At 53.9% G+C, this 25977-nt stretch overlaps 11 protein-coding genes across 11 annotated transcripts; 7 read left to right on the top strand and 4 right to left on the bottom strand.

The window, feature by feature from the left end:
* The first annotated feature begins 62 nt into the window (after positions 1–62).
* Positions 63–1554, top strand: ACET3X_005491 (uncharacterized protein). Its single transcript, XM_069451702.1, has 3 exons — positions 63–525; positions 662–793; positions 865–1554. The coding sequence occupies exons 1-3, from the start codon at positions 119–121 to the stop codon at positions 1466–1468; spliced, it is 1143 nt and encodes a 380-aa protein (XP_069307535.1). The 5' UTR covers positions 63–118; the 3' UTR covers positions 1469–1554.
* Positions 1555–1943: 389 nt separating this feature from the next.
* Positions 1944–3745, bottom strand: ACET3X_005490 (uncharacterized protein; the record flags this gene model as incomplete). Its single annotated transcript, XM_069451701.1, has 10 exons — positions 1944–1958; positions 2014–2240; positions 2384–2461; positions 2517–2626; positions 2998–3083; positions 3150–3166; positions 3218–3315; positions 3444–3460; positions 3518–3600; positions 3709–3745. The coding sequence occupies 10 exons, from the start codon at positions 3743–3745 to the stop codon at positions 1944–1946; spliced, it is 768 nt and encodes a 255-aa protein (XP_069307534.1).
* A 436-nt stretch (positions 3746–4181) lies between these two features.
* On the top strand, positions 4182–8959 carry ACET3X_005489 (uncharacterized protein; the record flags this gene model as incomplete). Its single annotated transcript, XM_069451700.1, has 2 exons — positions 4182–6355; positions 6403–8959. The coding sequence occupies 2 exons, from the start codon at positions 4182–4184 to the stop codon at positions 8957–8959; spliced, it is 4731 nt and encodes a 1576-aa protein (XP_069307533.1).
* A 553-nt stretch (positions 8960–9512) lies between these two features.
* On the bottom strand, positions 9513–10471 carry ACET3X_005488 (uncharacterized protein; the record flags this gene model as incomplete). Its single annotated transcript, XM_069451699.1, has 2 exons — positions 9513–10265; positions 10319–10471. The coding sequence occupies 2 exons, from the start codon at positions 10469–10471 to the stop codon at positions 9513–9515; spliced, it is 906 nt and encodes a 301-aa protein (XP_069307532.1).
* Positions 10472–10904: 433 nt separating this feature from the next.
* Positions 10905–12475, top strand: ACET3X_005487 (uncharacterized protein; the record flags this gene model as incomplete). Its single annotated transcript, XM_069451698.1, has 6 exons — positions 10905–10976; positions 11027–11102; positions 11214–11414; positions 11461–11538; positions 11598–12326; positions 12381–12475. 6 exons carry the CDS (start codon positions 10905–10907, stop codon positions 12473–12475), a joined length of 1251 nt encoding a protein of 416 aa, XP_069307531.1.
* A 246-nt stretch (positions 12476–12721) lies between these two features.
* Positions 12722–13930, top strand: ACET3X_005486 (uncharacterized protein; the record flags this gene model as incomplete). The annotated part of the gene is made up of 1 exon (XM_069451697.1): positions 12722–13930. The coding sequence occupies one exon, from the start codon at positions 12722–12724 to the stop codon at positions 13928–13930; it is 1209 nt and encodes a 402-aa protein (XP_069307530.1).
* A 299-nt stretch (positions 13931–14229) lies between these two features.
* Positions 14230–15083, bottom strand: ACET3X_005485 (uncharacterized protein; the record flags this gene model as incomplete). Its single annotated transcript, XM_069451696.1, has 3 exons — positions 14230–14485; positions 14535–15015; positions 15071–15083. 3 exons carry the CDS (start codon positions 15081–15083, stop codon positions 14230–14232), a joined length of 750 nt encoding a protein of 249 aa, XP_069307529.1.
* Positions 15084–15613: 530 nt separating this feature from the next.
* Positions 15614–16629, top strand: ACET3X_005484 (uncharacterized protein; the record flags this gene model as incomplete). Its single annotated transcript, XM_069451695.1, has 3 exons — positions 15614–15865; positions 15913–16215; positions 16264–16629. The coding sequence occupies 3 exons, from the start codon at positions 15614–15616 to the stop codon at positions 16627–16629; spliced, it is 921 nt and encodes a 306-aa protein (XP_069307528.1).
* A 259-nt stretch (positions 16630–16888) lies between these two features.
* On the top strand, positions 16889–18565 carry ACET3X_005483 (uncharacterized protein; the record flags this gene model as incomplete). The annotated part of the gene is made up of 2 exons (XM_069451692.1): positions 16889–17186; positions 17235–18565. The coding sequence occupies 2 exons, from the start codon at positions 16889–16891 to the stop codon at positions 18563–18565; spliced, it is 1629 nt and encodes a 542-aa protein (XP_069307527.1).
* A 540-nt stretch (positions 18566–19105) lies between these two features.
* On the bottom strand, positions 19106–21876 carry ACET3X_005482 (uncharacterized protein; the record flags this gene model as incomplete). Its single annotated transcript, XM_069451691.1, has 2 exons — positions 19106–21780; positions 21837–21876. The coding sequence occupies 2 exons, from the start codon at positions 21874–21876 to the stop codon at positions 19106–19108; spliced, it is 2715 nt and encodes a 904-aa protein (XP_069307526.1).
* Positions 21877–23705: 1829 nt separating this feature from the next.
* Positions 23706–25187, top strand: ACET3X_005481 (uncharacterized protein). The gene is made up of 3 exons (XM_069451690.1): positions 23706–23913; positions 23966–24522; positions 24572–25187. Exons 1-3 carry the CDS (start codon positions 23864–23866, stop codon positions 24937–24939), a joined length of 975 nt encoding a protein of 324 aa, XP_069307525.1. The 5' UTR covers positions 23706–23863; the 3' UTR covers positions 24940–25187.
* Positions 25188–25977: the final 790 nt, after the last annotated feature.

The following is a 25977-nucleotide window of genomic DNA, read 5'->3' as shown; positions in this document are numbered from 1 at the left end:
AGCCAATCGTACTATAGGCTCACTAGCGCGGACTTCCCGCCCGAACATCGACTTTGACATATTGAACATCCTCATCGCGAACGCCCGACGCTCGCCCCGAGCACGAGTCCCGCCCACCATGTCTTCACAATTACCCCTCCGGAGTATACGAATACCAGCGCTCCAACGGCAATGCCTCTTTCAACGCCACCAAATCCTCCTCCGCTCCGCCCAACCCGTCATAACCCATCCATCATCCCGCCGCACTTTCTCGAGCACCCCCTCACGCCCGAAGAAGCGCAGCCAATTCGGCCAGGACAAGGCGCAAACAAGGGCTGCGGCCGAAGCCCAAGTTGCACCTTCTCCGAAAGTCAACTTTGAACGTGCGCAACGCGATGCAGATTCCATGGCGGAGGATATTGGTATTTTGCAGCATACAATTATCAGAGCGCCCTTTATGGCCTTGTGGCAAGAGGCGGATGGAGTTCGAGGGGTAATGCGATATTACTGGAACATGGTCAAGCACAAGGGAACGGCTCTTTATTCGTAAGTTGGGCTTTCTTTGGGTTAAATCCGGAGTGAGAGCATGAGCAAAAGGAAGAGAGGGGGAAACCAGGTTCATATTGAATTGGAGAATTGTGCAGAAACTTTTGAACATTGAGAGCTGACACGAAACACCCAGACGATACTATTACCGCGCATGCATCCAAAAATCCGGCTGGACAAAATACCTACCCGTCGATCCATTCAACAACAGACAATACAAATCCCTCGCGCAGAAACACTACAAACAAATCCAAGAATGCTTTGCCAAGTACGTCTCTGCACTATATCCTTCCAGTCCCGCAATACCCTACACACGACAGGACTAACCCAATCCAACAGAGGCAACATCGCCCCCCTCGAGCAAATATGCCTCCCCCCCCTCGTCAAGAAGCTCAAACAGCGTATCAACGCCCGCGGAAGCAAACTCAAAATGTCGTGGCGCCTCCACAAAGTCAAATCCACACGCGTAGTCTCGCACCGCGCCGCGCCTCTGGGCGACGAACAACCAGATTCGGCATACAGACAAGTCGTTGTGCGAATCGAGTCGGTTCAATCGCTCAAACGATCCGGTTCTTCTTCTTCTTCGTCGTCGTCTAAACCTGCCAAGTCTTCGTCTGCCAAGTCTTCATATGCGATACCGGCTCGTCTCCCCTGGGTCCCGGATGCTGTGCGCCAACGAGTTGAAAAGGCGCGCCAACGGATCCAGAAACTAGAGGATGAGGGCGAGAACGAGAACCAGGTTGTCAAGAGTAGCGACAAGTACCCAGACAACGGAGTGCCCAAGACGGTGGTCGAGTACATTGTGTTGCAGAAGAGGGTTGTCCGGGGGACAGAGGAGGACTGGAAGGTGTGGGGTTTTGCCGAGGAGTCGACGCCGAGTGTGATTGAAAAGGACGAGAGGTATTGGGCTCAGATGTTGGATACACAGGTTGGTTCTGCTTAGCTTCGACAGCTGGGGTGTGGGAGAGAAGGAGAAACGAAAGAGAGACTCTGTAACCATATTTGTATATACGATGGACGTGATAAGAGCATGTGGTTGCCCTCTAGAAACTTCAGGTGTAATCATACATGGCATGGAGACACGACGTCGAAATCACAAGTGTGCAGAATCTTGACATCACGTGGAGTGTGCTATACGGGAGGATTGTTCACCCAGGGACTGCGGTATATAGAGGATAGGCATGTCATTCGAGTGTTAGTTGCTAGTAGCAATAACGACAACCCGGGTACATGCATTCTTTCTGCGCCCAGCATTTCACTGTCGCGATAGGCTCGATTCGACGTCGAAATTCGACCTTCTCTTCGTTCTGGTACCAGGGCGTATGACTCAGGCTTACAGAAAGCTGTGCCGCCTTAGCCGCGCTGCAGACGAAGGAAGCCGGCATATCGAAAGGGCACAAGGTAGCAGTCATGGAAGACTAGAAACCGTGGACCTGGGGTTACGGTCAGTTTGTGGCTCGATACAAAACTCACGTTGCTGTGACTCACCTTGATCGTCTTAGCATCGAGGCCAAGTCCCTCCTTCTTGTCGGTCAAGAAGTCCTGGACATCTTTGCGCTGATCGCCTTGGAGCTGGACGACTTCGCCCATTTCGGCATCGCTCACGATGGTGCCATTGCAGGCAAACTTCTTTTTGATCACTTTGAGGATCTTCTTCTGGTCAAACTTCTTGGGAAGACCTTGGACGGTCGTCAGGGTCTTGCGGCCATTGCGCTCTGTGATGTGTCAGCTGTGATGTTTTTTTGAAGTATATCACAGGGCATGCGTGAGCCTTTGGGGACATGCTGGGGAGTGCGCAAGGGGGTTGGGTGCATGGTGAGGACTTTGCACCAGCGTGCAAGGGCGGTGAGGCACGTACGTTGGATACGAATATGAATGTAGTCCTGCTGAGTCTGCTTGACCTGGCCGGTATCTTCATCCGCTTCCGCGAACGGGTCTGCACACACTTGGTCAGTAGCTGCCTCGCGTGCGCTTCAGGTGTGACGTCTTACCGAAGGTCTTGAGGTTCTCGATGGACATACGACAGTCGGTGAGCGCGCGTGTAGGTGGGGGGTTGTTGGGGTGTGGATGCCGTGGGCAGCGGGCGAATGTCGTGCGTGGGCTGGGAGAAGAGTTTGGGTGGTTTGGTCGCGGTGGTGCACAAGTCGGGGAGGCTGCAAGTGAGTGTTGGTAGGGTCGAGCAGGCTGAGAGAAAGAGGTGGGGAACGCGGCGGGAGAGGAAGGCGAGCCCCGCCGTGGTCTGTGCGCAGTAAAGGGTGGTGCTGTGCTGCTTGCCGTCTCGAAGCTGATCGGTACGACTGGCGTAAGACGCGGATGACAAAAGGACGATGATGAGGACCAGGTAATATGGGTATTACGAGCCGAGGGACGAGTCTCGTCGCTTACTCGGTGAGAATGTGGAATTATACATTTACATGGTACAGTGGCTACCTGACTACCAGCTACACCCCAACTTCTTGCACGGCAACCTACGACGGCGGAGCAGCAGGGAACGCTTCCGTTCCAGACGCTTGGCCAGGCCTGACCGGCGGGGGCGGAAGGAACAGGGACGAGTAACTCTGTATCACGGCATCAATAAGAGCAACCACTCAAAGTCAGTGTCACGTCCAGGGGGCCAAACTTACAACTACAAGCGACATTGCTGTATCTTGGTTAGCTTGATGAACGAGTGTTGGGAATTACTGATACGTACCAGACATGCCCACCTGGTAGTAGGCGGGTGTGGACGAGGTCCTCCTCTGATCGGGTGTCTCAGCGAGCCACGACTGGATAGCGAATACTACAGCCACCCTGCATCGAGTCAATGGGGAACGTGGCACAAGATGGGCAAAACCTACCAGCCGATCAACCTGTGCAGCACGCGTGATGTCAGTGATTGATATTGGGCACAACTAGACACGTATTCGGGTAGTGCCTACTTGTTTCGTGTGAAGATCTGGGACACGATATATCAGCCGTGCAGCATGGGATCGGGGTGGGCAAGGTCACTTACAGCAGCCATGGGCAGCGTGGTCGAGAGGGTGCTCGCCATCTCGTTTTCATCCTTGGCCTTTGCTGGCTCGGCATAGGGCACGACTGCAGGTGAAGGCGCGTTAGACACGTGACCGCGGGCATTGCAGGTGGAAAGGTTAAACCGCAGGAACCCCTATGACGGCAGTTCGGCGGCTATGCTATCGTACGTACTGAGGTCGGCGCGGCGCAGGTCCTTCTTGGAAGCCATCGTGGAGCTGGTGGTGCGGGCGGTGTGTCGTCGGTGGCCGAGATATGTACCGCAGAGTGGCAGAGTGGAGATGGATGGAGTAATCTTTGTTGCAGCGTGAGGCGTGAGCGGCGGCTGGCTGTGTCTGGCACCGGGCCGGCATGTTGTTGGCCCCGTCTTAGTGTGGCACCCATGTCGCTGTGTCGTATTACCGGCTGATCGTCTCCGCTGTTCGCAATCCACGATAACCTCAGACCTCACGTCAATCCCTCTGCGTCCGGCCCCCATTGCCCTCATCCGAGCAACACATCAGCCCCTCCGTGCCCTTCCCGAGTGTGTTGCTCGCACATGCTGCCGCCCCAACACCGGCGCCTCCTGACCTCGCCCAGCCCTCGCCCGCTCCCGTGGCCCAACAACTGCATGCGCCTGATACAACGATGAAGTCGCTGTGTGTGCGATGACTTCTCGACCTGGCCCGGGGATTCACGAATCTCTACAGAATCGCGGCACCGCCCTGCCTCCTCGGTCCCAGGCGCAGCGCCGGCCCTCGAAGCCTGCCCATACGCTCCTTCAGCCGGACTGCATCGATCCGGCCCTCGACGACGAGCGCCCGCCCTCTAACCACAGTGCTGCCCACGATGCCGCGAGACCTCCGCCTCGCGGCCGCCCGCCGCTCTTCTACACCACCGTCCCCCCAATCCACGCCCTCGAGCTGCCCCTGCACGCGTTGCCGTACCAGCCGACCGCGAACCTGCCCCAACCCCCACGCCCAGGCTCCCTGCACCTGAGAGACGCTTCGCACCAGCGTCGCATACTGCCCGGCGGCACAGGAGTCAAAGATGCGCCCAAGCCCGGCGGTCCTGAAGCCGTGGCTCCACCTGTCCATTTTCCCGGTGGGAAGGCGGCCGATCTATTTCCATGGACCGGCAACAATCCCGAGGACAACCTGACTGAGGCGCTCATCAAGGCCGGCGTCAGCAACAAGCCGCAGATTATGAACGAGTCCAACACGGCCCGCCCCTCGCTCATCAACAACCTCAAGAACAAGTCCGGGCTTAGCACGCTGTCGACCCTGTTCGTCGCTGTACTCGAGAAGAGACAACAGGCCGGCCGCCTGCAAACCCCTAATACCTTCAAGCCTCCGCCGCGCCTGACGTTGAGAGACTCGACCCGCGAGCAGTGGCTGCACGACCTCGCAAATCCAACGACCGGCCTCCGCAGACTCAGCCGCACCATCCCCCACGGGCTCACAGGCAAAGTGCTGCTGGAACAATGTCTCAACAAGAACATCCCTCTCCCAAGAGCCCTGTGGTTGGCCAAGTGCGTCGGCATCAACGAGCTGCGTGCTCACAAGAGAAAGGGCCAGGCCGGCACGGTGACATGGGGCAGAGGCTGGACCAGTTCGGTCGAGCAGTTCATCGACGGCGTCATTGGCAGTATTGGGCAGGGTGACTGGAAACCCCGGATCACGTATGCCCTGCAGCTTGCGACTCACCTCTACAAAGAACACCTCCTCGACGACGACCACTTTCTGGATTGGATAGTCAATGGCCTCGACACATGTCCCTCCGAACGCCTCTTCATCTGGCTGCTGGTCGTATCCATCTCTCACTACTGGACGGCCGTAACCTGCTGTCGACGCCGTGGTAAATCTCTTGCCGAGTCACTGCTCAATCAGCTCGACAAGATCTATCGACTCGAGGATCTGAGGCCTTACTTGGCCGTCTTGCAATATCTAGAGAATACGGTCATCCGACTGCTCGCGACACGGCCTGCCTGTCTGCTGCTTCCGACGGCGTGGGCCAGATATGGCCCCCTTCTGCAAAAACTCGCAGAGAGGAAAAACCATGCACATGTAACGCAAGCCGTCCGGAGGCTCGAGCTGAGAAATACTAGGCTCCTGCAATCCCCAATCAGAGTCCCCTCCGCCTCGCAGACACCGGCTGGCCGCGTCTACCGGATACTAGACTCTGTGGACTACACCAAGCCAGTGCGCATTGAGGACCTGTCCTGTGACTGTATGGAGATTGTCGCCGACGCTCCACGATTAATCGGCATCCTTCTCCAGTGGTCATGTACGTGTTATCGAGATGGAGCGCACAGGATCTACCTGGCAACCCGGCTGCTCCGCAGGTGGAACCATCTTGGCGCAGACGTGTACGACGGGGTCGTTTTGTACTTCCGTGACATGGCCTGGGTGGCTACCGGTGACCCGGGCATTCTCTTCAGAATCGTTGCTGAGTTGGTTCGCTCAAAGACTTTCGCGACCGGACGCTATCTCCAGTGGCTCATCGCTACGGGGTCCACAGAACACAACACAGATCTATCCTCACCGCAATCCTGGCCGCTGCGCTTGGTCACTGAAATACCTCTCAGTGGACTACCAGACCAAATCCGTACGTTACGGAATACACTCCTACGTGGAACTATGCATTCAGCCGAGTCAGAACAAAGAGCCCTTGGCTACGCCGAGCACATGATATCCCAGACACTACCTACCTTGTTCGGTATCTACAGCGCCACAGCTAAGCCGAACGACGTAGAGCTAGACAGGCTTAGTTCGACAGTAAAGCTTGAGCTGGGCATCTGGTTGCGTCAACATGTCGCTCAGTATGCTGAGGTCAGCACACAGTAAGTTCCTTCAGTACACTGGCCACGCTTTCACTTACGTTGTATAGCATACCTACCAAGGACTCGTCTATCGAAGAAACCGCTGCTGTCTCTTTGTTGACGCCATGGGACTTCCACATAGTAAGATCCTACCTTGAGCGCTTTGGAGACCTCGCTATACTCGCGGACATTGTCGGCGTGGCAACTTCATCTTTGGATCCTAGTGTTCTTGCTTCTGCTGCAGACACAATCAATTACCACGCCAAAGCCTTTCGTGCTATAGGTGCATTTGATCCTCTGTTTCATAGAATCGCATCGAGATATACTGCCCTGCGAACGATTCGACTACCCGACCGCGAACTGTTGCTCAGTCTCGCCAGCTTGGTTCGTACGGCGCATGCTGATGGCCAAGTCCCGCAGCTCATCAACTATGACTTGAGTCAATTGAACCAGCAAAACTCACTCGTAGCCTGTTCGCCAGCTTCCGACAACATGGGTGAGGTCATGCAAACCGGATCGTCGTCGGACGACGAGATTGAGCGCGTTCTTTCAAGTGGTACTAGCATGGATCAGCAAATGATGGGACGAGTACTTCGCAAGATTGTCAGTAACCTAGAAGAACACCTAGCCAAGGGCTCGTTCCACTTGAACAGCCACCATGCTTGGTTCCATCGGCTGCGTTGCTTCGACGAGCCGACCTTCGACATGGTCGTAAACGAATGGCTGATCTTAAGCCTGATGGCTCAAAGGACTGACACGCTGCGGGTAGCCTTGCCTACTCTTGTTGGTTCCGGCTGTGTTCCTTTGGCATCTTTCCTGGATACTCTTCGAGCTTGTATCGCCAAGTTCAAGACCAGTCCTTCTGAAGGCGGTTTCCAGAGCGCTCTCAAGGGCATGCTGATTGCTTTGCCGTCTGATACACTTGTTCAGTCTTGCTCGCCCCAAGATGCATATCGATATCGCCTGGAGCAACGAAAGCTCTTCCTAGAAACCGAAGGACGCTTTACGCAGTGTATTAGTGAGGTAATTGGGCTTGGTTCAATGATGTCTTCTCAGAAGGCCCAAGGGCAGCTTTCAGACTTCCTGCGCAGCAAGCCCATGCTTCATGTCCTGAAACATCGCCTTGTTAGCGACCCGGGATGCCTGTCCAAGCTGAACAAAGAGGGTTCAAGTCATTACCTCAAGTCGTCACTAGACAACCTCCTAGATCCCAAAGGCCATATGCGACTGCCAGAAAAGAACCCTGGACAGCAAGTACTCGCAGTCTTTGCGCTTGCAAGCGAGCTGTCGTTGCCGATTTGCCAAGCGACCATTGAACAGCTGTTCTCATCAAGCGCAGCCTCGTTGGGAGGCTCAAGTGAGCCACTTTCTGCATCTCTCTTAAGCGCTATCAAGACAGCAGTAGAAGAGGATCAACCTTCAGGGTTAGAGCTTCTCGCAAGCTTGGATGCTACTCTCACTGACCAGATTCGACAACATGCCGAACGCGAGATCATAAACGCCTCTGCATTCTTGCGCATGCCAACTGCAGTCAAAGCAGAAGAGGTTGAAATGGTCTCGCCGGCAGTAGTTCAAAAGTATCTTACGGTCATTGACTTGACTTCCAGTAAGCGCTCGGAGACCACGGAACAGACTGCTCTGCTTCAGGCCTTGATCGAGAGATTCAAAGGTCTAGGCCAGGCGCTTGAAGACGGCAGACTCTCAGTTCTTGAGGTATACTCTTGGTTGAATGCCCTCCTCCGTCTGGTTGTGTCTCATGCATCGGTCATGCTGAGCGACGCGACCCATCCACACCAAACCGCCATGATGAGCGCCATGGCTGCTCTACTCATGCATCCATCTTTGGAATTATACCCTACAATCACTGAGCATGTCTTCGATGTTACAGTGTTCCTTTCAGACTACATATCGGATGACGTCCGGTTTCACGTTACTCGATTGGAAGGTGCCAGGCTTGCAAGCGATGCACGGTGTGTCTTCATTCTGGGAGTGACAGCACCAGTCGACGGCTGGCTTGTTCTCGCCAAACCAGTCAACACTCCTCTGAACCAAGCGTCCTCACAACCACCAACACCGACACCCCTTCAAAACCAGCCGTCGCCATATCAAAGCCCACAGGGATCAGCCAATAGTTCTGCAACGCCGCAACAACGCTACATCCATCAGCAGCAACAGCAAAGACAGCAGCAGATGCAGGCAGCTCAACAAGCGCAACAGATGCGCGCACAGCAGCAGCAATACCATCAGCATCCGCAGAACAAGATGCTGCCTGCTCAGCTTCAACGAACACCGTCGGGTCAAGCCTCTCCTTCTCCGCTTCAGCAAATGTCGCAAATGCAGCAGATGCAGCAAATGCAGCAGATGCAGCAAATGCAACAGCGCGCCATGCAACCCTCGCCTGTCTACTCGCAGCGTTCGACTCCTGCAGCGAGTCAGGGCCAAACGAGTAGCCAAGGCCAGACGGGTACGCAGGCGCCGGGCAAGCTGCAAATCAGGCAAGACAGGGAGATTCGGCACTACCCGTTCGTACAGCCGAGGTGGGAGATTCTAGCTGAGTCTTCTGGCAACCCGAACGGCAATGAGACTGCAATCAACTTGAGTCTCTTTGGCGCGCGGAAGGTATGAGTCTGCATGCACTATACTACTTCTATTCTATGCTCACATCCACCAATTTGGTGGATCACCTTCGTTTCGCTTATGTATTTTCTTCCGCTCTTTATCTCATATGTTGTTGGGCTGCACATCAGCCTCGTTTTCGATTCTAAAGCATGAGGCAAGGCGTTTTCCCGGGTTACTGCTATGATCTGCTCATGACATTGCATCACACCGGAGTTTCTAGTGGGAGGGATTTATCTGCATAGAGCGTTATGGATCTACATAGGGTATTGTTTGGAATTTGCATTGCTGTGAGATATACGCGGCATGGCGTTGAGAACGGAAATGCGACATGCGGCAATTTGTGCATAGCCTGAATGTGTTGTCGAGAGGACTGGAATGAGGTATATAGATTAACTGAATGAAGAAATACTTTGATGATGGGTTCTTCACGCAGTGCATGTTTGAGGTGACTCTGACGTTATGTAGATTTGCTTCATCTTCAAGCCTGGTATTACCACGGCTTCCTATGGATCATACCCTGCGCATCATGTTCCTCAACTCTCCCGTCCTCAGCGCACCCTTAGGCACTCTTCCCTGTAAGCTTCTCACAAGCCTCCCTGTACTTCGCTGCTGTCTTGTCCACAATGTCTGCCGGCACCGCAACACCCTCCTTGCCCTTCAGCCCGTTGCTTGTCAGCCAGTCTCTCAGGAACTGCTTATCATAGCTCGGTTGCGCCTTTCCCAAGTTCTTCTCCCACGACTCCTTTGGCCAGAACCGCGAGCTATCCGGTGTCAAAACCTCATCAACAAGCACCACCTCACCCCTACCATCAACCCCAAACTCAAACTTGGTGTCGGCAAGAATGATACCGACGTCCTCTGCGCGGTCCGCAGCAGCACTGTAAATAGCCAGCGACAGCTCCTCCACACGCTTCGCAATCTTCTCATCGCCAATCAAACGTCTAGCTTCCTCGGGGCTGATATTCTCGTCTTTGCCGCCTACTTCGGCCTTGGTACTCGGTGTCCACAATGGCTGTGGAAGTTTCTGGCCTTCGATCAATCCCTTGGGCATGCTGATTCCGTTGACGGTGCCGGATTTGGTGTACTCGGACCAGCCTGATCCGGTGATGTAGCCGCGGACTATAGATTCAATGGGGAGGATGCGCAGGCGACGGACTTGCATGCTGCGGTCCTTGAGGTGAGTTTGGTCCTGGATGGCGGGTGGGAGGTCTTGGGAGAGGAAGTGGGTTTTTAGGCCGGGGACTTTGGTAGGGAGGTAGTGGAACCAGTAGATTGACATGGCGGTTAGAAGAGCGCCTTTTCCTGGGATGCCCTGGTGATTTTTGTCAAAGGAGATTCTTGGATTTCTGCAATTGTGGTACTTACATTCTCCATGATGACGTCGTATGCTGATATACGGTCGCTGGCGACGAACAACAGTGTGTCATCGTCAATTGCGTACAGGTCGCGCACTTTTCCAGAGGCGACCTTGGGCAACTTGCCTTGAATGTCAATGCTGGTAATTGCTTGAGTCGACATCTTGTTCCAGTCAATTGATTTTCTGGAGTTGATGTTGGTGGAATGACTGTGTTTGGTGGAGATTTATGCATGCGCCCGTGTCGAGTATTTTATGCCCTGGCAGCGGGGCCGCTGTGGCTTTTCACGGGGAAAGTTGTGGCGGTGCGGAATCCGCGTTCCCCAAGGGTGCACGCGACCTGGGGCCTCCAGGTGATCCTGAACAACCCGGTACTGATCGTCAGGCTGCATGGTATAAACACAGACAACACCTGAGTGAAGTAGAATCATCTCCGACTCGCGCTCGATTCACAGACTTGCTGCTTCTGCCTGGCCAGCCACATGTGTAGATCAGTTCACGCCTTACTTTATTCGACAGCCTAGTCGCATCACCACACCTCTGTTGACCATCTCTCCATCAGCCTACACCTTCGCGTCTATGTCAGATCATCTCTAAATGTCTTCAGTCCAGTTCACAGCGCTGATACGTCTCCCGTTCATCCGGGGTGACTTTGAAGATCCTCCGCAGGTAAAGCCACCTCCGTCTGCGTCTTGGACGTTCATCTGACTATTGCCCAGGCACAATGGGATGCCGAGAGGGACCGACAATTGTGGAAGGTTATATCGAAGTCCTCAAAAACAAGTGATTTGAACTGTAAGAGCTTTTCTATGTGACGCGATGGCAAGGGCGCTGACATATTATAGGGGTCGAGTTGTATGTACATGCACATCGGGCAACGCATCAGCCTTGCTGACCATAACAGAGCCGACAAGTTTCAAGTTCCTCCGACCTTTCTTCTTCAGCAAGCAGCATGGCTGTACGAGCGGCATCTTGATCACGTCCGCAATCAGATGAAGAAGGTCAGCATCTCAAACGCTGTTCCATCGCCATCGCCGACCGGTGGAAGCACTTTTACTGGTGTTGGTGGTGTTGCGATGCGGAGGGGTGGCAGTGCTGGATCTGGAGGTAGGAGAATTGTTCGCTGTCATTTGATATTGCTAACAAGGAATAGCTGGAAGGACCACGTCTGCGTTGGCTGGGCGATCAAAGGACAGTCCAAGTCTACGTGGTGCAGAAGTAACTACACCAGGTGAGTACTTAACAAACATGGTAGACTGTACGATAAGCATATATTCTGACACGATCTAGCGCCTTCCCTTTCGAGGACGCCATCTACGACTACAATTACTCAGTCTCGAGCAAACACTCAGGTGCCAGCTCGAAATCTGTCAACGCGCTCCAACCAACGCCCTAATTTGACTAGTCGGAAGTCTGACGATCGTGCAAACACGCCAGCCGCACCGCCCGGCTATCGTAATGACGAAGCTGCTTCTCCAGACATTCCTGATATCTCGTCTTCGAGCTCATCCTCGCTGTCGGATACTGATCATCCAGCGCATCGGAGTCAACTTTTCAAACGTCCTCCACGTTTTCAACAGAAAAAACCTCGAGACCTTTCCACGTTCGAGGAGGGTGATGGGACCCAGGAGATTGATGACATGGGCTCACATGAGACAAGTCTACCCTTTGCAATGGCAGCTAGAACACGGCCCAGCTACAGCAAGCATTCACAAGATACACGTCCCAGTACCAGTAACAAGTCCGGACAAAACGCATTTCAGTTTGACCGCACGAGAAATACTCCGTCAACAAGACCAAAGTCCATGGACGTGCAGTCACTTGCGACCACGGAGACGGCGTCATCAATGACCAGCTCCGGTGGACCTCCATCAGCAGCCAAAAGCCCTATGAGTCCGGCTTCAGATCATCGTGCAGTACTAGGTCGACTCGGCAGTCCACGGCGTGGAGGACCTCGATCCAGGGTCGAAGGCAGTGAAGGCACGCCTAGTATGGGCAGCAGCTTCAGCGATATCGATGGTGAGTCATGACGTTGCCCTCATTTGGAATGATACATGTACTTACATTGGATAGATGCGGGTATCAGCCAGTCTGCCCTGGAGGAAGCGCTGCTGAGTAACATGCAACATGGGAGAATGAGCACTCTTAGTCGCATGTCGAAGTGGTAGGAAGAGTGAAGAGTATAGAAGGTAGTGTTTCGGATTTTGGATGGATTTGCTTCTATTACCACTGAGGCTCTTGTTGTGAGACACTCCCAGGTGGTGTATTGTGCAAGGCTGCAGCCTTGGCACTAGTTATGATCTAGACAACAACTCAACCTCTACTCGATACCAACACATGTATTACAATTTCGGAATAAATTCAAAAGCACAGATTTGAAAGTAATAGCTTCTCGCCCTCGGAAATCCATCGCAATGCCACCGCCACCCGTCATCTTCATAACAGACCACACGACCGTACCGCCAACAGCCACGCAGTACATTTGCGGCACCAACGACATCGTCTTCCCAACCGCCTACACACAGATCAAATCCCTTCTTTCCCACCCGGCCTGTCCGCACCGCCATAACCCCTCCGTCTGGCCGTGCAACACGTGCGAATCCGCCTTCACAACCAAGTACTGGTCCTGCGCCGCGATCCTGCTCGACTACTTCGCCGACTTTTACGCCAGCGACACCCCGCTCATGCAGTCAATATGGTTCTACCTCCTGGACATCTGGCAAGAAAGCGCAGCGCGCCTTCCGTACGAAGCGGTGCTGGAAGGAGACGATGTCGCTGGGGGCCTTGGAGCAGCAGTCCGGGGCGCGGAGTATGCTAAGGCGTTTGAGAAGAGCGTTAGGGATACGGTTTCGCTGTTCGAGGTTACGATCTGGGGACGGAGAGAGTCTACTGGCGACCAGGTGCTTTATGATCCTAGGGGCGAGGCGTGGTGTCCTGCGGGCGAGTATGAGACGGGGCCTTGGGTTAGTGGGGTGAAGCCGTGGGCACAGTTTCTAGGGGCTGGGGGCGTGGGTGTTGCGCCGCCGTTTTGTGGGGCTGTGGATGGTGCGGAGGAGGAAGGCGAAAGTGGTGCTGGAGAAGTATTGAAGCAAAGGAGGACAACAACGACACGATATGTTCCTCTCCCAGCCATCGGTCTCGTCAAATCTCACACCGAACGCGCCCGCAAACTAGCTATACAGCTCTTCAACAAACAAGATCAGGATCTGTATACGACTTCTCTCGCGGAATTCGATGCGCATACTCTGCCGATGCCTGCCTCGCGCAACGAATCTCACTCGTACGTGTCGAAGATGACGGGCTTGGAAACAAGTTATACCCTATCGAACGGCGCCCCGCCTGTGATGAGGTATGAGGGGCTAGGCGATGCACAAATGGAGCTTAGAGGGGTACAGGACTGGAATTTGCTGGATGAGTGTGTGGCGAGTTGTAGAGGGGTGAAGGCGTATGTGCCGGTTAGTGGTGGTAGTGGAGATGATGACATGGAGAATGGTGATGAGGAAGACGAAGAGGGTGTGTTTGACCTGTGGACCTTGGTTGAGAAAAGGACGGCGGTAGAGGGTAGCAAGGCGTTGGATTTGGGGGACATGTTTGACACGTGGTGTGGAGTTGACGAGGCCTGATGGAGTTGGTCGAGTTCCGCGGCAGATGTGGTTGCGCAGTTCATGTGTAGCGCATGATATAATCTTCCCGTGCACTTTTAGCAGGCTTGAAAAACTATCATTAAAATAATCTTTGTATGTAAAGTTACATTTGCTATATGGCATATGTACATTGATAGCATTAACTCGCTGGGGCGCTATAACATGGTATTATGTTGGTGCATTACAAAATCAAATCATGGATATCGTTGCGTAAAAGATCAATGTTCGTCCACATGGCGTTCTTCAGCCTCGCGCTCTTCTCAACATCCAGTTCCAATTTACGGAGAGTAATCCCTGGTCTTGCGCTGAGATTCAGTGTCCAAGAAGCTACCTCGGCTGCGGTTTGACTTGGTAGAGCGTGTTCGGCGCATGCTGGACGAGCGATCGCCTCCGAGACGGCCACCAAGACAGAACATGACGGTCGCCAGGAAATAGCAGGCGACGGCAGCCCAGGTGAAACCCATGAGGTATCTTCCGATGCGTGCCTCGAAACCGGCGGAACGGAAGGCGTCGCGACCCTTGACTACCCATGCGCTGGTAAAGTTAGTATGAATGGTACAGAGCTTCGTCAAGATGTACTTACGTCATAAGAGCTGCAGCGAGCGCCTGGAAGAAGAGAGCGACAAAAGTCATCAGGGAGGAGAGGTATCCTCCAAGACGGCTGCAGAGAGCAAGTAGACCGGAGATGAGAGCAATGGCGGCGAAGAAGAGAGCGATGAGGTAGAAAGCAAACATGAAGCGAGACAGGTAAAAGTACTGGTGTGTACCGATGAACTGCTCGGGAATGTTTTCTTGGGTGCCAAAGTTCCTGGGCGGATCAAATGGCAGGGCTGGGACAGGTGAGCCGCAGTTTGCATTGTTGCCGGATGACGGGTCAGAGCCGCAGATGGCAAAGAAGGTCCATCGCGATGGGTTCCGCGCGTTGGGGATGCCGTTGGTGGAGGCCTCGAGGAAGTAGAATTTGTTCAGAGGAGCCTTGTTGACACCACCAGTGAGGATGGTCAGAAATTGGAAGAGCAGGCCAGCAGCGACGAGTATCAGCGAGCTCAAGGCGAGAATGGGTCCTGGGCAGCATGTTAGCAAGCGCGCAACCAGAAGAGGAAGCGACGGGCGGCTTACTAGCCACTGCCATGGTTGAATGCGCCCAAAGGAGATGTTCTGGCAAGGGTGCGTGTTTATTAAGATTAGGATGCGCGATTAAGGGTCGATTAAGGGTGCTATTACAGTGGGATGAAAAGAGGTCTGGCGAGCTTGCTTATGAGCGCTGGCCAGCGGTGACGTAGCCGTAGAAACAAGTGAATCGGTTCTTTATTGGCGTCGTCGACTAGCTCCATGACCGCACAGGGTTACGACACTATCGCGCGCGCTTTGCATCATCGCGACAGTCGTCGACACACCAAGGGTCCGCGGCTTGGCTGGAAGCATGCTGGCGGATGGAACGGATCGTGACGGTGCGAGTGAATCAGTCGACAAGTGTGTGAGGTGTGCAGCATGACATGGTGACATGGGCGACGAGGGGTGCAGGGATGGCTTCCTTGCTCGGATAGTAGCGAAGATCTGCTGCGTGAGTAGTGGAGCCTGGCCATCGAGCCTGGGCAGCAGCAGCCAACAACAACAATAACAACAATAACCTGGACCGTTGTGCCTTGGAAGCACATCACCATGTCCACCGCTGTATGGCCGCCCATTGACGATGCCCGTCTCGCCGACGAACAGGCGGCGTCGCAAGCGCGGGAGCTCGAATGGCTGCTGGTCCAGCTCCGCGAGACGCTGCAGTCGCTCAAGGCAGGCCTGGAAGAGTGCGCTGCTCTGCTCGCGCCTTCAGAGAACGGCTCGACGCTTGTGCTGACTTCGGTGCGCTCCGAGAGTCTCAAAGGCCTCATTACGCGCATTGGCACCCGCATCACCAAAGGCGTATGTCTCTCCTTGTCTGTCATGGTGCACCAACTCACACGGCGCAGAATGTCAAGCTCCGTCTCGCAAGCCTCCCACCGCCCAAAGGCTCTCTGACATACGACCTCGCCATATCCTCTGCGCCGCATGCGCCCACACTCGTCGTGCCCCAGCTTACTGCGATCCGGACGTCCATCAACAGCTGCCTCGACGTCATCGACGTGGCTACCTGGGGAGGCGATGCTACCAACGCCAACTTTGTCTCTGGCCAACTGCAGCTGCTACACGACCACATCCTCGAAGCCCAGGCCGCACTGAAAGGCTACTCGGACGTGCAGAAGCCGTGGTGGGAGAGTCCGGTAGACGACAAGGTAGCCTTCACATGTACAACACATGCGCGCATTGCTGACAAGTCACAGACCTTCGACCCTCCACTGCCAGCGAACGTATCCTTCCATCTGTTCGTCTTCGACGCCGCCCTTGTGCTCGAAATCCGCACTCTCGAACCACATAATGCCGGCGACAGCACGTCGCTCACCGGCTTCAGCATTCGCAACACGTTTGCATCGGCGCTCGGTGGTGCCAGAGCGCCTGCACACGATGAAGCCGATCGCACATTCAGATACAAGGACCACGACGTTCGCGTCAAAGAGAAGATACGGGTGGAGAGCCAAGACCCTGCTCTAATCTCTGCCTCAGCAAAGCTCAACGCCCTTGGACACAGTGTCATGCTGAGCCGAAAAGCGCTCAACATTGTCATGGGCCGCGACGAGCAAATAGACTAACTCCGCGCAAGTTTGACAGCAGTCAATTGCACCATCGACCATTGGGCGGGACCACCACTCACATGTCGCCTTTTTCCGCGGGGATGTCCTTAGTGCGCATCGCGCCATATCGGCTCGTCGCTATCGGAACAAATAATGTGCACCCCCATTATCAACGCCGCCGAGGAGTTACCGCATCGGCGATTGTTTCTACTCATATTCTTGCCCCTCCTTGCTGGAATTCCAAGTTGTTGCAACTTATTCCACATCACACTTCAACATGGCTCCAGCACTTCTTACCGCGGTTGACGCCACATCCCACATCCACCTTATAGTCGGCTCCAATCCACTTGCAGGCGCGCGATGCGCACGATCAATAGAGGTCGGTGCGAAACCGATACTGCTTGCGCCAGAGGACTCTACACTTCACTACGGTCTCGTCAAGCGAATTGAAGCGGGCGAAGTAAAATGGCTAAAGCGGAGTTTCGTCGACCAAGACTTGACCACACTTGGACGGCCAGAGGTGGACGGCGTCGTGGATGCCGTATTTGTTACTGCGGGCGGTAAACACACATCAGGTAGGTGGCATGCCTCTACATTCCAGTCTTCTTTCTAACTCGCCACAGCAACCCACATCTCAAGTCTTTGCCGGAGACTGCGCATACCAGTCAACGTCGCCGATGCACCGAACCTATGCTCCTTCACTCTCCTCTCCACACATTCGGATGGCCCCCTACAGATCGGTATCACAACATCTGGCAAGGGATGCAAACTCTCCGCAAGAATAAGGAGGGAGATTGCGGCCTCGCTCCCACCGCGGCTGGGCGATGCGGTAGAGAGGCTGGGGACACTGCGGAGACGCATATGGGAGGAAGATCACGCAGCCGAACTGTCGCAAGACTTGGAAGCAGAGGAGGAGGATAGTGGTCAGCCAGCGACATTCAACAAGCTGATCCTGGAAGAAAGCAAAGAAGCAGCACGGGGACGTCGCATGCGCTGGTTGGCACAAATATGCGAATACTGGCCTCTACGCCGTCTTGCGAATATTACAGATGCAGACGTCGATATGTTGTTCCGCGAATTCGCCAGCAGTAGCCCCTCGAAAGTCGGACCCACTGCTACCACTCCCGAAAGACGTGCAGGTCGTATCATCCTCGCAGGCTCTGGCCCCGGCAATCCCGATCTCCTTACCCGCGCAGCACACAAAGCCATTCTCTCCGCCGATCTGATTCTCGCCGACAAACTCGTCCCTGCACCCATTCTCGACCTCGTTCCCCGCCGCGCAACCGTCCACATTGCACGAAAGTTTCCCGGAAACGCAGACAAGGCGCAGGAAGAGCTCTTGGAGCTGGGTCTAGAAGGACTCAAGGCCGGCAAGGTCGTAGTCCGGATAAAGCAGGGCGACCCGTACATCTACGGTCGTGGCGGCGAAGAGTACGACTTCTTCCGCGCGCACGGTTTCATACCCAGTGTCCTACCTGGTATCACAAGTGCCCTGAGCGCACCCCTCTTCGCAGCGATACCCGCCACACACCGTGGTATCGCAGACCAAGTGCTCATTTGCACCGGCACGGGTAGAAAGGGTGCGCCCCTCGACCCACCGGAGTTCGTAGCTTCTCGCACCCTCGTCCTCCTCATGTCGCTCCACCGTCTTTCTGCACTAGTCGAGAGTCTAGTCGGCAAAGCGTACCCTGCAGATCTGCCCGTCGCTGTACTAGAACGGGCTTCGTGTCCCGACCAGAGAGTCATTAGAACAACACTAGAACATGTCTGTGCTGCTGTCGAAGAGGAGGGCAGCAGACCGCCTGGCCTACTGGTCGTGGGTAACGCGTGTAAAGTGCTTATGAAGTATGAACAACGATGGATTGTCGAGGAAGGGTTCCATGGATTGGATAACCTGGGTGGGGATGGCGAGTTGGAGATTAGTAGACTAACCGAGGCGGCTATTGCTGCGTAGTCGTTTTGAGACTTGAATATCAAAGACTTTTCACACTTCAGATGCATCAAATACAACGAGTTGAGGAAACAAAGGTTCTAAATCTCCAATCGCATCACAATGTGTGCGTTGGTATGTTGTCATTCTCTCCATATTCATCATCATCATCGTCATCCACGTCGCTGCTCTATCCAGCTCTCATAATTACTTAGGCCTATCATGCCTGCCTTTCCCGTGTACATATCATTACAACATGGGAGAAAGTCCCACGTTATGTATCCAAAAATTCCCTCCCAACTATTACCATATCGTACTATACAATTCTTTTTACGTTGCGTAAGATTCGTTCTATTCCAAAAATCAATGCGCCAGTCATCTCAAAATGCCGTGAGTCCCGTGAGTCCTGAAAATAATGGTAAACCACCACCCAAAAAACGCCGATGCTAAAATGTGACTGTGCTGTGGAAACAAAAGCTCGAATATTGCATGCGAGCGCGGTTGTAGTCGTAAACGTGCGTTGCGTTACGTTCGTGTGTATGTGTGAGTGTGAGTGTGAGAAGCCTAAGCCTGGCTCGTCCAACTCTTCCTCTTACTCTGTTGCTGCTCTTCCCAGATGACAAGCTCGCGACCACTCCTTTCTCCACCGCGGTGTACGCGGTCGATACCGAGGTGCTCGAGACCATCGCGGCCTATGTGGATACCGAAGCCATAACGAATCTTGTGAGGATCGGTGTAGGAGTTGTGCTTGTCGCTCTTGCGTTCTTTGCCCTTGTTCTTGTCGCCCAGGGCAGGTTCGGCAGCCTCTTCGTTGCGCAGGTTGTTGCGCGACGGGCGGACCAGGGAAAAGGCAGATTGCGCCCATGTGCGCTCGGCGTACGTGGTTCCCATTAGCTTTGCTACGAGCTCGGGCTTTGTCTGTGGACGAGAGAAGGCGCGGTCGGCGAGGATGGGAGATTGGTATACCCAGCTGATGATCTCAGAGAGAGTGTTGCTGCGGTGAGGAAGGGCGGCTCGGCGGCGACCTGGCAAGAGAGCGAGGAGGCTGATAGCGTACAAGGCGAGGAAGAAGCAGAGGGCGTAGTATCCTGCAAGCTCTGCTGCGACACGGACGACGTCTTCGCTGCCGTAGTATTGCGTCCAGAAGCAGCCTCCAGCAAGAACAGGAATGGTGGCCGATGTCAACGAGACAAAAGACAGAACTGCTGTTTGCCAATGCCTGTTCTCGAGCGCTGATAGAGTGACCGAGAGAGGTAGGCGACAGGCATAGTCGACGAGCAGGGAGGCTTCGGCGGTGGCTCCACCCTTTGCGGAGAGCGCAATATAAGGCTGGAGGACACGTAGGGAGTAGTCCAAGGACAAGAAGGCCAGGAAGAGGAAGTTGGCAATCAGCGCCGGGATGAAGGAGTAGAGGAAGTTTGAAGCCGAGAAGCCATCTGAGCCTGTGCGGGCGAAGACCTGGGGCAGGAATCCAAGACGAACAGCGTCGTTCACAAAACTGACGACAAAAAAGGCAACCAACAAAACTCCGGCGATGACGATCCATGCAATGACGGAAGTGTCCTTCAGATACCATGGAAGATATCGTAGTCGTACGCTCGGGTTGCGGATGTCAGTGCGGATGGTGAAATCGTTGCCCTGGCCTGGCTCAGAATTGGAGCGCTCTGCTCCCTTCTCCGTGATGCGCCCCTGCTGGACCGAGAACCTCCGGATTCCAGCACCCTCTTCACCGATGCCGTAGAAGACGTCGCTAGGTCTCTGAGTGGTTGTCCAGTATCCGAGGCGATCTGCGCGGTTGCTGACAAGATGCCAATCGCCCTTTTCAAATGTCTCGGAACCGTTGTAATCTGTGAGATTGTTCGAGCGCTCGAGAAGCGAGATGATATCGGCGAGCGATCGAGGATCCCACTTCAGACCAGTCGGGTTGCGGATAAGGAAAACCAGCAAATAGATCAGGGCGACGACGAGAAGAATGTAAAGAACAACGATGGTCCAGACGACGCCTTGGACGGCTACCCATCGCCAGACACTACGTTCCAAGTCATAACGTACGTTGAAAGCAGACGCAAGAAGGGGTATCGTCCAAGTAAACAACCATGATATGAAGAAGAAAACTCCGACGCCGGGGTGTCCAGAGCGGAAGTGCTCAAAGTTGGGCAACAAGAACTGCATGGGGTACAGTCGGAGGAAGACAGCTTCAGATCGCTTGTGAAAAGAATCAGAAGCCATTGAGATGAAGGGAATGAGGCGCTGGAGAGCCGTCTGGATCTGGATGAGCCAAAGCAGCAAGAACATTCCCAGTAGGGTTGGGAGATATTGGAAGACAAAGTAGCGGCTATCGCCAAAAGCATTGTAGTTCCATAGGCCGTTGACGTCGTTGCGGTTGGAGTAAACCGCGGCGAAGATCAGTGCAGCGAGCATAAGGATGCATAGGAACATGAAGATACCAAGCCAAAGTGGGCGGAGGATGGCCGGGAGGAAGTGGAGCGGCGCATGTTGAGTGTGGGCTACAAAGACGTCGTCTTGTGACCGAGGAGGCGAAGGCGACCCGTGTTGCCTGTTCTGCTGGGATTGATAGTGCGGGTTGTAGGGTTGTGTGGTAGCCATGGGTGCTGGGGCTTTCGCAAGCGGTGTGGCTGAATTTCTCAAGGGTTTCCGTGGTATTTGTTGCGACATCCTTTGCTGTGTCCTCTGCTCCTGGGCCATGTATCCCAGGCCATTGTCGTGGACGATCCTATCGACAGGATAGTCGTCATCGTCGTCCTCGGGCCGAACCTCTGGGTATATCCTCGATCCTCTGACCTCCTCGTCCCGCGTAAGCTGGTCGATAGCAAACCGGATGTATGGCGTGGTGTCCTGGCCCGGTGTGGTTGCCTGCGATTCGGTGTCCATGTTGGACAGTAGTTGGGAGCGCCTCGCGTCGCGCGTGTCTGGTCTCGTCTCCTCGGCAATGGTAGACACAGCGGGTGACTGAGGGCGTCCGTGGGTAAAAGAAGGCTGAGGCTGCTGCCGTGGGATACCGATGCCTCGTAGAGATGTTATTGGGACGTCAGTGTGTGGCACCAACTGCTCATGACTTTGCGCTGGTGTTCGGTTGGAAGGTGGTGTCCGGTAGAGAGGCTGTCTTTCTTCGCTCGAACTAGACGCGTGCTCTGACGCGCTATAGTAGCCTTCGGAAGCAGCCAGTGAAGCGGCAACGCTCTGTTGCGAGGTTTGGTGGGACAGTTGAGGTTGAGAGACTGGTTACCTCGGTCAGCCTGATGCGCATCGTGAATAGCTTGGGCAGCTTACCTACCGTTGGTTTGCTTGAGTTGGAATTCAGGCTCCACACTCATATCGTCTTCGGTACACTAATCAAGTGGAGTCTTCAAGGAATGATAGCATTGTAAAGTTTTTCGTAGCTGGGCGTGGAGAAGTTTTCTACTTGAGAAGGCGGGTGCTTGAAACTGTCTGCCAGCCACCCGATTATGCTTGGGAGGCTGGTCACATCACCGCTGGGATCACATTGGCGCGACGCATGTATCAAGTCATCGATGGAACCGGGAATGAACAAGTTTCTCGCATCCTCCGCATGCCATTCGCTGGATGTTGTTGCGGTATGCCTGCTGTGCTGTCACTGGAGATAGCCACGATAGCTTCCCCGCGGTGACGATGTACGGGCCCCAGTCGGAGAGGCTCGTGCGCACCACGCGTCCATCCTCCAACGCCATCTCCTCACGGAGAAAACCGACCGTAACTCTTAAAAGTCGCATACCACCTCTTTCAGCCATGTTTCTTATCCTCTACCGCGTTTCGACGTGATTTCGGACGCTCTTATATTCGTCACCGCCCTTATCGCTGCATCCTTGCCAAGGTGGTCGCGCAAACTCCTTGGCCCATGAGCCATGAATTCGTTATTTGCAATGCGCATGGTAGTTTTGCAGAACGTAGAGCTCTCAGCTCAAAGGTCCAGGCCGAAGCGGCAGCGTCGGCTTGACATATGTAGCTCACCATGTTCGCTTCAGCGGATGTTTGTAGCCGTTAGGAGGTAGCCGCAACAACACGCTTGATTTTCCCCATCGAGGCTGTACCGTCTAAGCACAGCCGCTTCGCCCTCAGGCACTGCAACAAGGCAACCAGGCTGTACTTATGAAATCGGACTCCAGAGCTTGGCCGCCTAAGCCCCTTTCAGCCAAGTACGGTGCGCTGTTCTTCTGTTTAGGTTTCCACATATTAGTCTGGGCTTTGAACGATCCGACTAAGTGATATTGGCTAAACGTAGGATACCCTCGATTCTAAGAGCGGCATCTGAAGCACAAAAGACAACTCTTCTTGGCTTCAGCCGCGCCACAAGCGACTTCAAGAGCGGAACGCAGACGCCAAACCGACTGCTTACGGCTGACCTACCCGTACAGCCGCATCATCTCCTCAGGTCGGCGAGCCCTGATTTTGTCGCATAACGTGGCGACTGAGTGTCGATGAGCACGATTTCTAAGACATCGAGCCTGACTTTACAGTCTTCTCGGGGTAATGTTGGCTCATGCTGACATCTTGTGGGGCCCGCGCGCGCTGTTGAGAATTGGCCCCATTCCTAAGCGCATCTGGGATGTCATTTCGATTAACGACGCCACCAAAGGAAACGAAGTGGTGATTGCCACTATGCCACACCGCCTTATGTACGCCTGAGGTCTGTGGTGGGTTATTTGACAAAATGCCACCAAGAAAGAGAACAGATGGGTTTGTGCTTTGTGACGTGTTGGTAGTAGGCCTGACACTGTAGCATCGCGTCGACTTTCCGCTGTGCACGCCGTTGCTCCCGCGATGGAAGAAGGCTGTGCTGAGGCTCTCACGCTCAGATCAAATCCTGCCACGGGGTACGGGTCGGGCTCCGGGCTCGTCAATCCTTCGCTTACCTTGTTCCAGCTACCTAACGCGAATTATGCGGACAAGCTTCTGACAGTACACCAAAATACACCACACAAGGCCAGCCACCATAAGGCGGAGTATCTACTATACCACATTCGAATACGCGTGATCCTCTATTGGCGGGTGCTATGCACAATGTCTTCCTGCAGTGCTACCGATCAGGTAACGCCTCATTCAGGCGTTCCCTCCGCGTGCTTGGAGACATGGAGATACAAGTTTGTCCGTGTGCTGTTCATCTCTAATCTAGCTGACAGGCCCCGTTGTTTATCATATCTACCGTCTTCCTACTAGGATTCGCTGTACCTCTCTCGCTCTGGTCCCATCTTTGTTTTTGTGCCGTTTGGCTTGCAACAATATACTTCACTGTAAACATTACACATCGAAGGCTTATTTTTGGGTATTGGAGCTATTTACATCATGTCTAATTCATCGTTTTACGATTTCCATTGCCCAAAGGGAGGCCAGTGGTAAGGCAAACCCCAGAACTCATGAGCAACCTGAATACTAAATCAACTCCAGGTATGCCTGTGACGCTCAAGGTGGAAGTAATTTTGTTGGTTGTTGCACGAACGATCCGTGTTCCATTGGTTGCCAACAAGGAGACATCCGCCCTGGTGGATACAACGCTTCACATCACGGAGAATTCGCAGGCGCCAGTTGCGAAGTAAACAGCGACTTTTATACATGCGGCTTTTCAGGCACTTTCTGGGGATGTTGCAAAACAGATCCATGCAAAGCAACACCAGGGGCCGTATGTCCGACCGGAGATTTAGTTCCTGCCTTCATGGGCCGACCAGAGCAGTTCAGCACCTACGGCTCCAATACCACGAGCGCAACCCCAAGCGCAAGCTCCACACCAGATGATAAAAAGAGCAATACTGGTCCTATTGTTGGCGGAGTGGTCGGAGGTGTCGTCGGCCTTGCTATCATTGGACTGATTATCTTCTTTGTCCTTCGCAAGAGACGTAACCAGAAGCCTGCCGAAGGCGATATGGGCGCAGCGGCCATGGTTCCAATGATGAACAACGAGAAGCACGACCACAACAGGCACTCGTCACAGTTTCACGGCCAATCACGTACGCTTTCTCATCAACTCATCTCACGATACGCTAACAGTCATAACAGCACCTCCTACATACTCTGCGCCTATCCAGGGCTCTTACCAAGACAACTCCCCTAACAAGGGCCATCAATCATACCACCAATATGCCAGCCACGCAAGCGAACCCCAAGAGCTGCCAGCGGAGGTCTCTTCATCCAACACACACCGATACTCCGAACTCCCTGCTGGTGCATCGAATGATGTAGATACTCGACGATTCTCTGAACTTCCTGCCGATGCCTCAGGACCCGCTCCTCCCTCCGAGTTGGAGTCACCGCAAGTCTCCCCTCGACCCGTACAAACAGGATTCTCGAATGATATGGCTAAGCGAGCGAGCCAAGGTCGAGGGCTGGGAGTGATGACTGAAGAAGGGCTGTCACAAAGGAATTGATTACGCGAAGGCTATATCGTTTCATGGAATTCTCGTATCTTTTTCGCTTAGGTCCTTGTATTTGGGTGGTTTCATTGGACCTTATACTGTACCTGCATATCATACCCATTCTAACAAAGGAGCGCACATGTATAATCTAACATCCAAATTATTAAATGTTCATAGAGAATCGAAACCCTGTCGAAGAAGATCTGCCTAAGCTGCCCCTTTTCCCCTTCCGAAGGAGCATTGGTTATCTGAAGTTTTCACTGTAATTCGCGACAACACCCCGACTAAATAGACAAAAATGTATACTATTAGACCAAGTTATCGCGCTGGCGTCAGAGATCAGAAGACATGAGCTTCTCCGTAATCCCGCACGCGGTGCGACCAAAAGCGGCCACCCTCAAGCTAAGGCCCAGCCAAACGTCAGCCTCCCACAATGCATCTCACTGCGCCGCCACGCGGCAGCCATTAACTTATTCCGGTTATCCCTCACACCACCTCGTACCCTTCGTCATACTAATTACTCCCAAGATCTGCATGTTTCTCGTTGTCCAAACTCTTTCTGCTGCTGCTCCTACCGGTCAGCTTTGCGCAATAGTGCGGTGGACAGCAGTAGTGGCTGGTGTTCCTATTTCTGGGTTGGAACGCGACAAGTACATTCGCGATAGGGTACTCACTACGTTCTAGCTGATACGTTCGAATATCGACCCGCGTACACCTTCCAGGTAACGTTGCGATCTAAAAAAGAGATAGGGTTCTAGCAGCTTCGTAGTGCTGAGGAACTATGCACGACATGCGTCAGATTTCTCACTTGCAGGTAACACCCGAAAGGCTGGCCCCCATCATGTGGTCATGTATGCAGGCTTCCTTGGTATTTCTCAGCCCGAAGATTGGAGAGGAAACGCGTCGTAGATACGGTAGTCGTGATGCGTACCAAAAGGATTGCTGAGCCGCAGGGTTGCCCTTTGTTCGTAGGTCTATGCGCTCACCACCCACTAGATATGCCAACTTATGGCTGTGTTCGAGTTTCAGTTTGACTTCCTTTCGAATTTT

The sequence above is a fragment of the Alternaria dauci genome, chromosome 4 (genome assembly GCF_042100115.1).
Source record: "Alternaria dauci strain A2016 chromosome 4, whole genome shotgun sequence".
Taxonomy (NCBI): Eukaryota; Fungi; Ascomycota; class Dothideomycetes; order Pleosporales; family Pleosporaceae; genus Alternaria; species Alternaria dauci.
The sequence above is the reverse complement of the archived record's forward strand: the minus strand, read 5'-3'. Positions and strand labels throughout refer to the sequence as shown.

Excerpts from the sequence above, each read along its gene's own strand:
- ACET3X_005491 (XM_069451702.1), top strand. The coding sequence starts at position 119 with ATGTCTTCACAATTACCCCTCCGGAGTATACGAATACCAGCGCTCCAA. Across the intron at positions 526-661 it reads AAGGGAACGGCTCTTTATTC|ACGATACTATTACCGCGCAT; the intron begins GTAAGTTGGGCT and ends CGAAACACCCAG. Across the intron at positions 794-864 it reads ATCCAAGAATGCTTTGCCAA|AGGCAACATCGCCCCCCTCG; the intron begins GTACGTCTCTGC and ends CCAATCCAACAG.
- ACET3X_005481 (XM_069451690.1), top strand. The coding sequence starts at position 23,864 with ATGTCTAATTCATCGTTTTACGATTTCCATTGCCCAAAGGGAGGCCAG. Across the intron at positions 23,914-23,965 it reads TGCCCAAAGGGAGGCCAGTG|GTATGCCTGTGACGCTCAAG; the intron begins GTAAGGCAAACC and ends AATCAACTCCAG. Across the intron at positions 24,523-24,571 it reads ACAGTTTCACGGCCAATCAC|CACCTCCTACATACTCTGCG; the intron begins GTACGCTTTCTC and ends CAGTCATAACAG.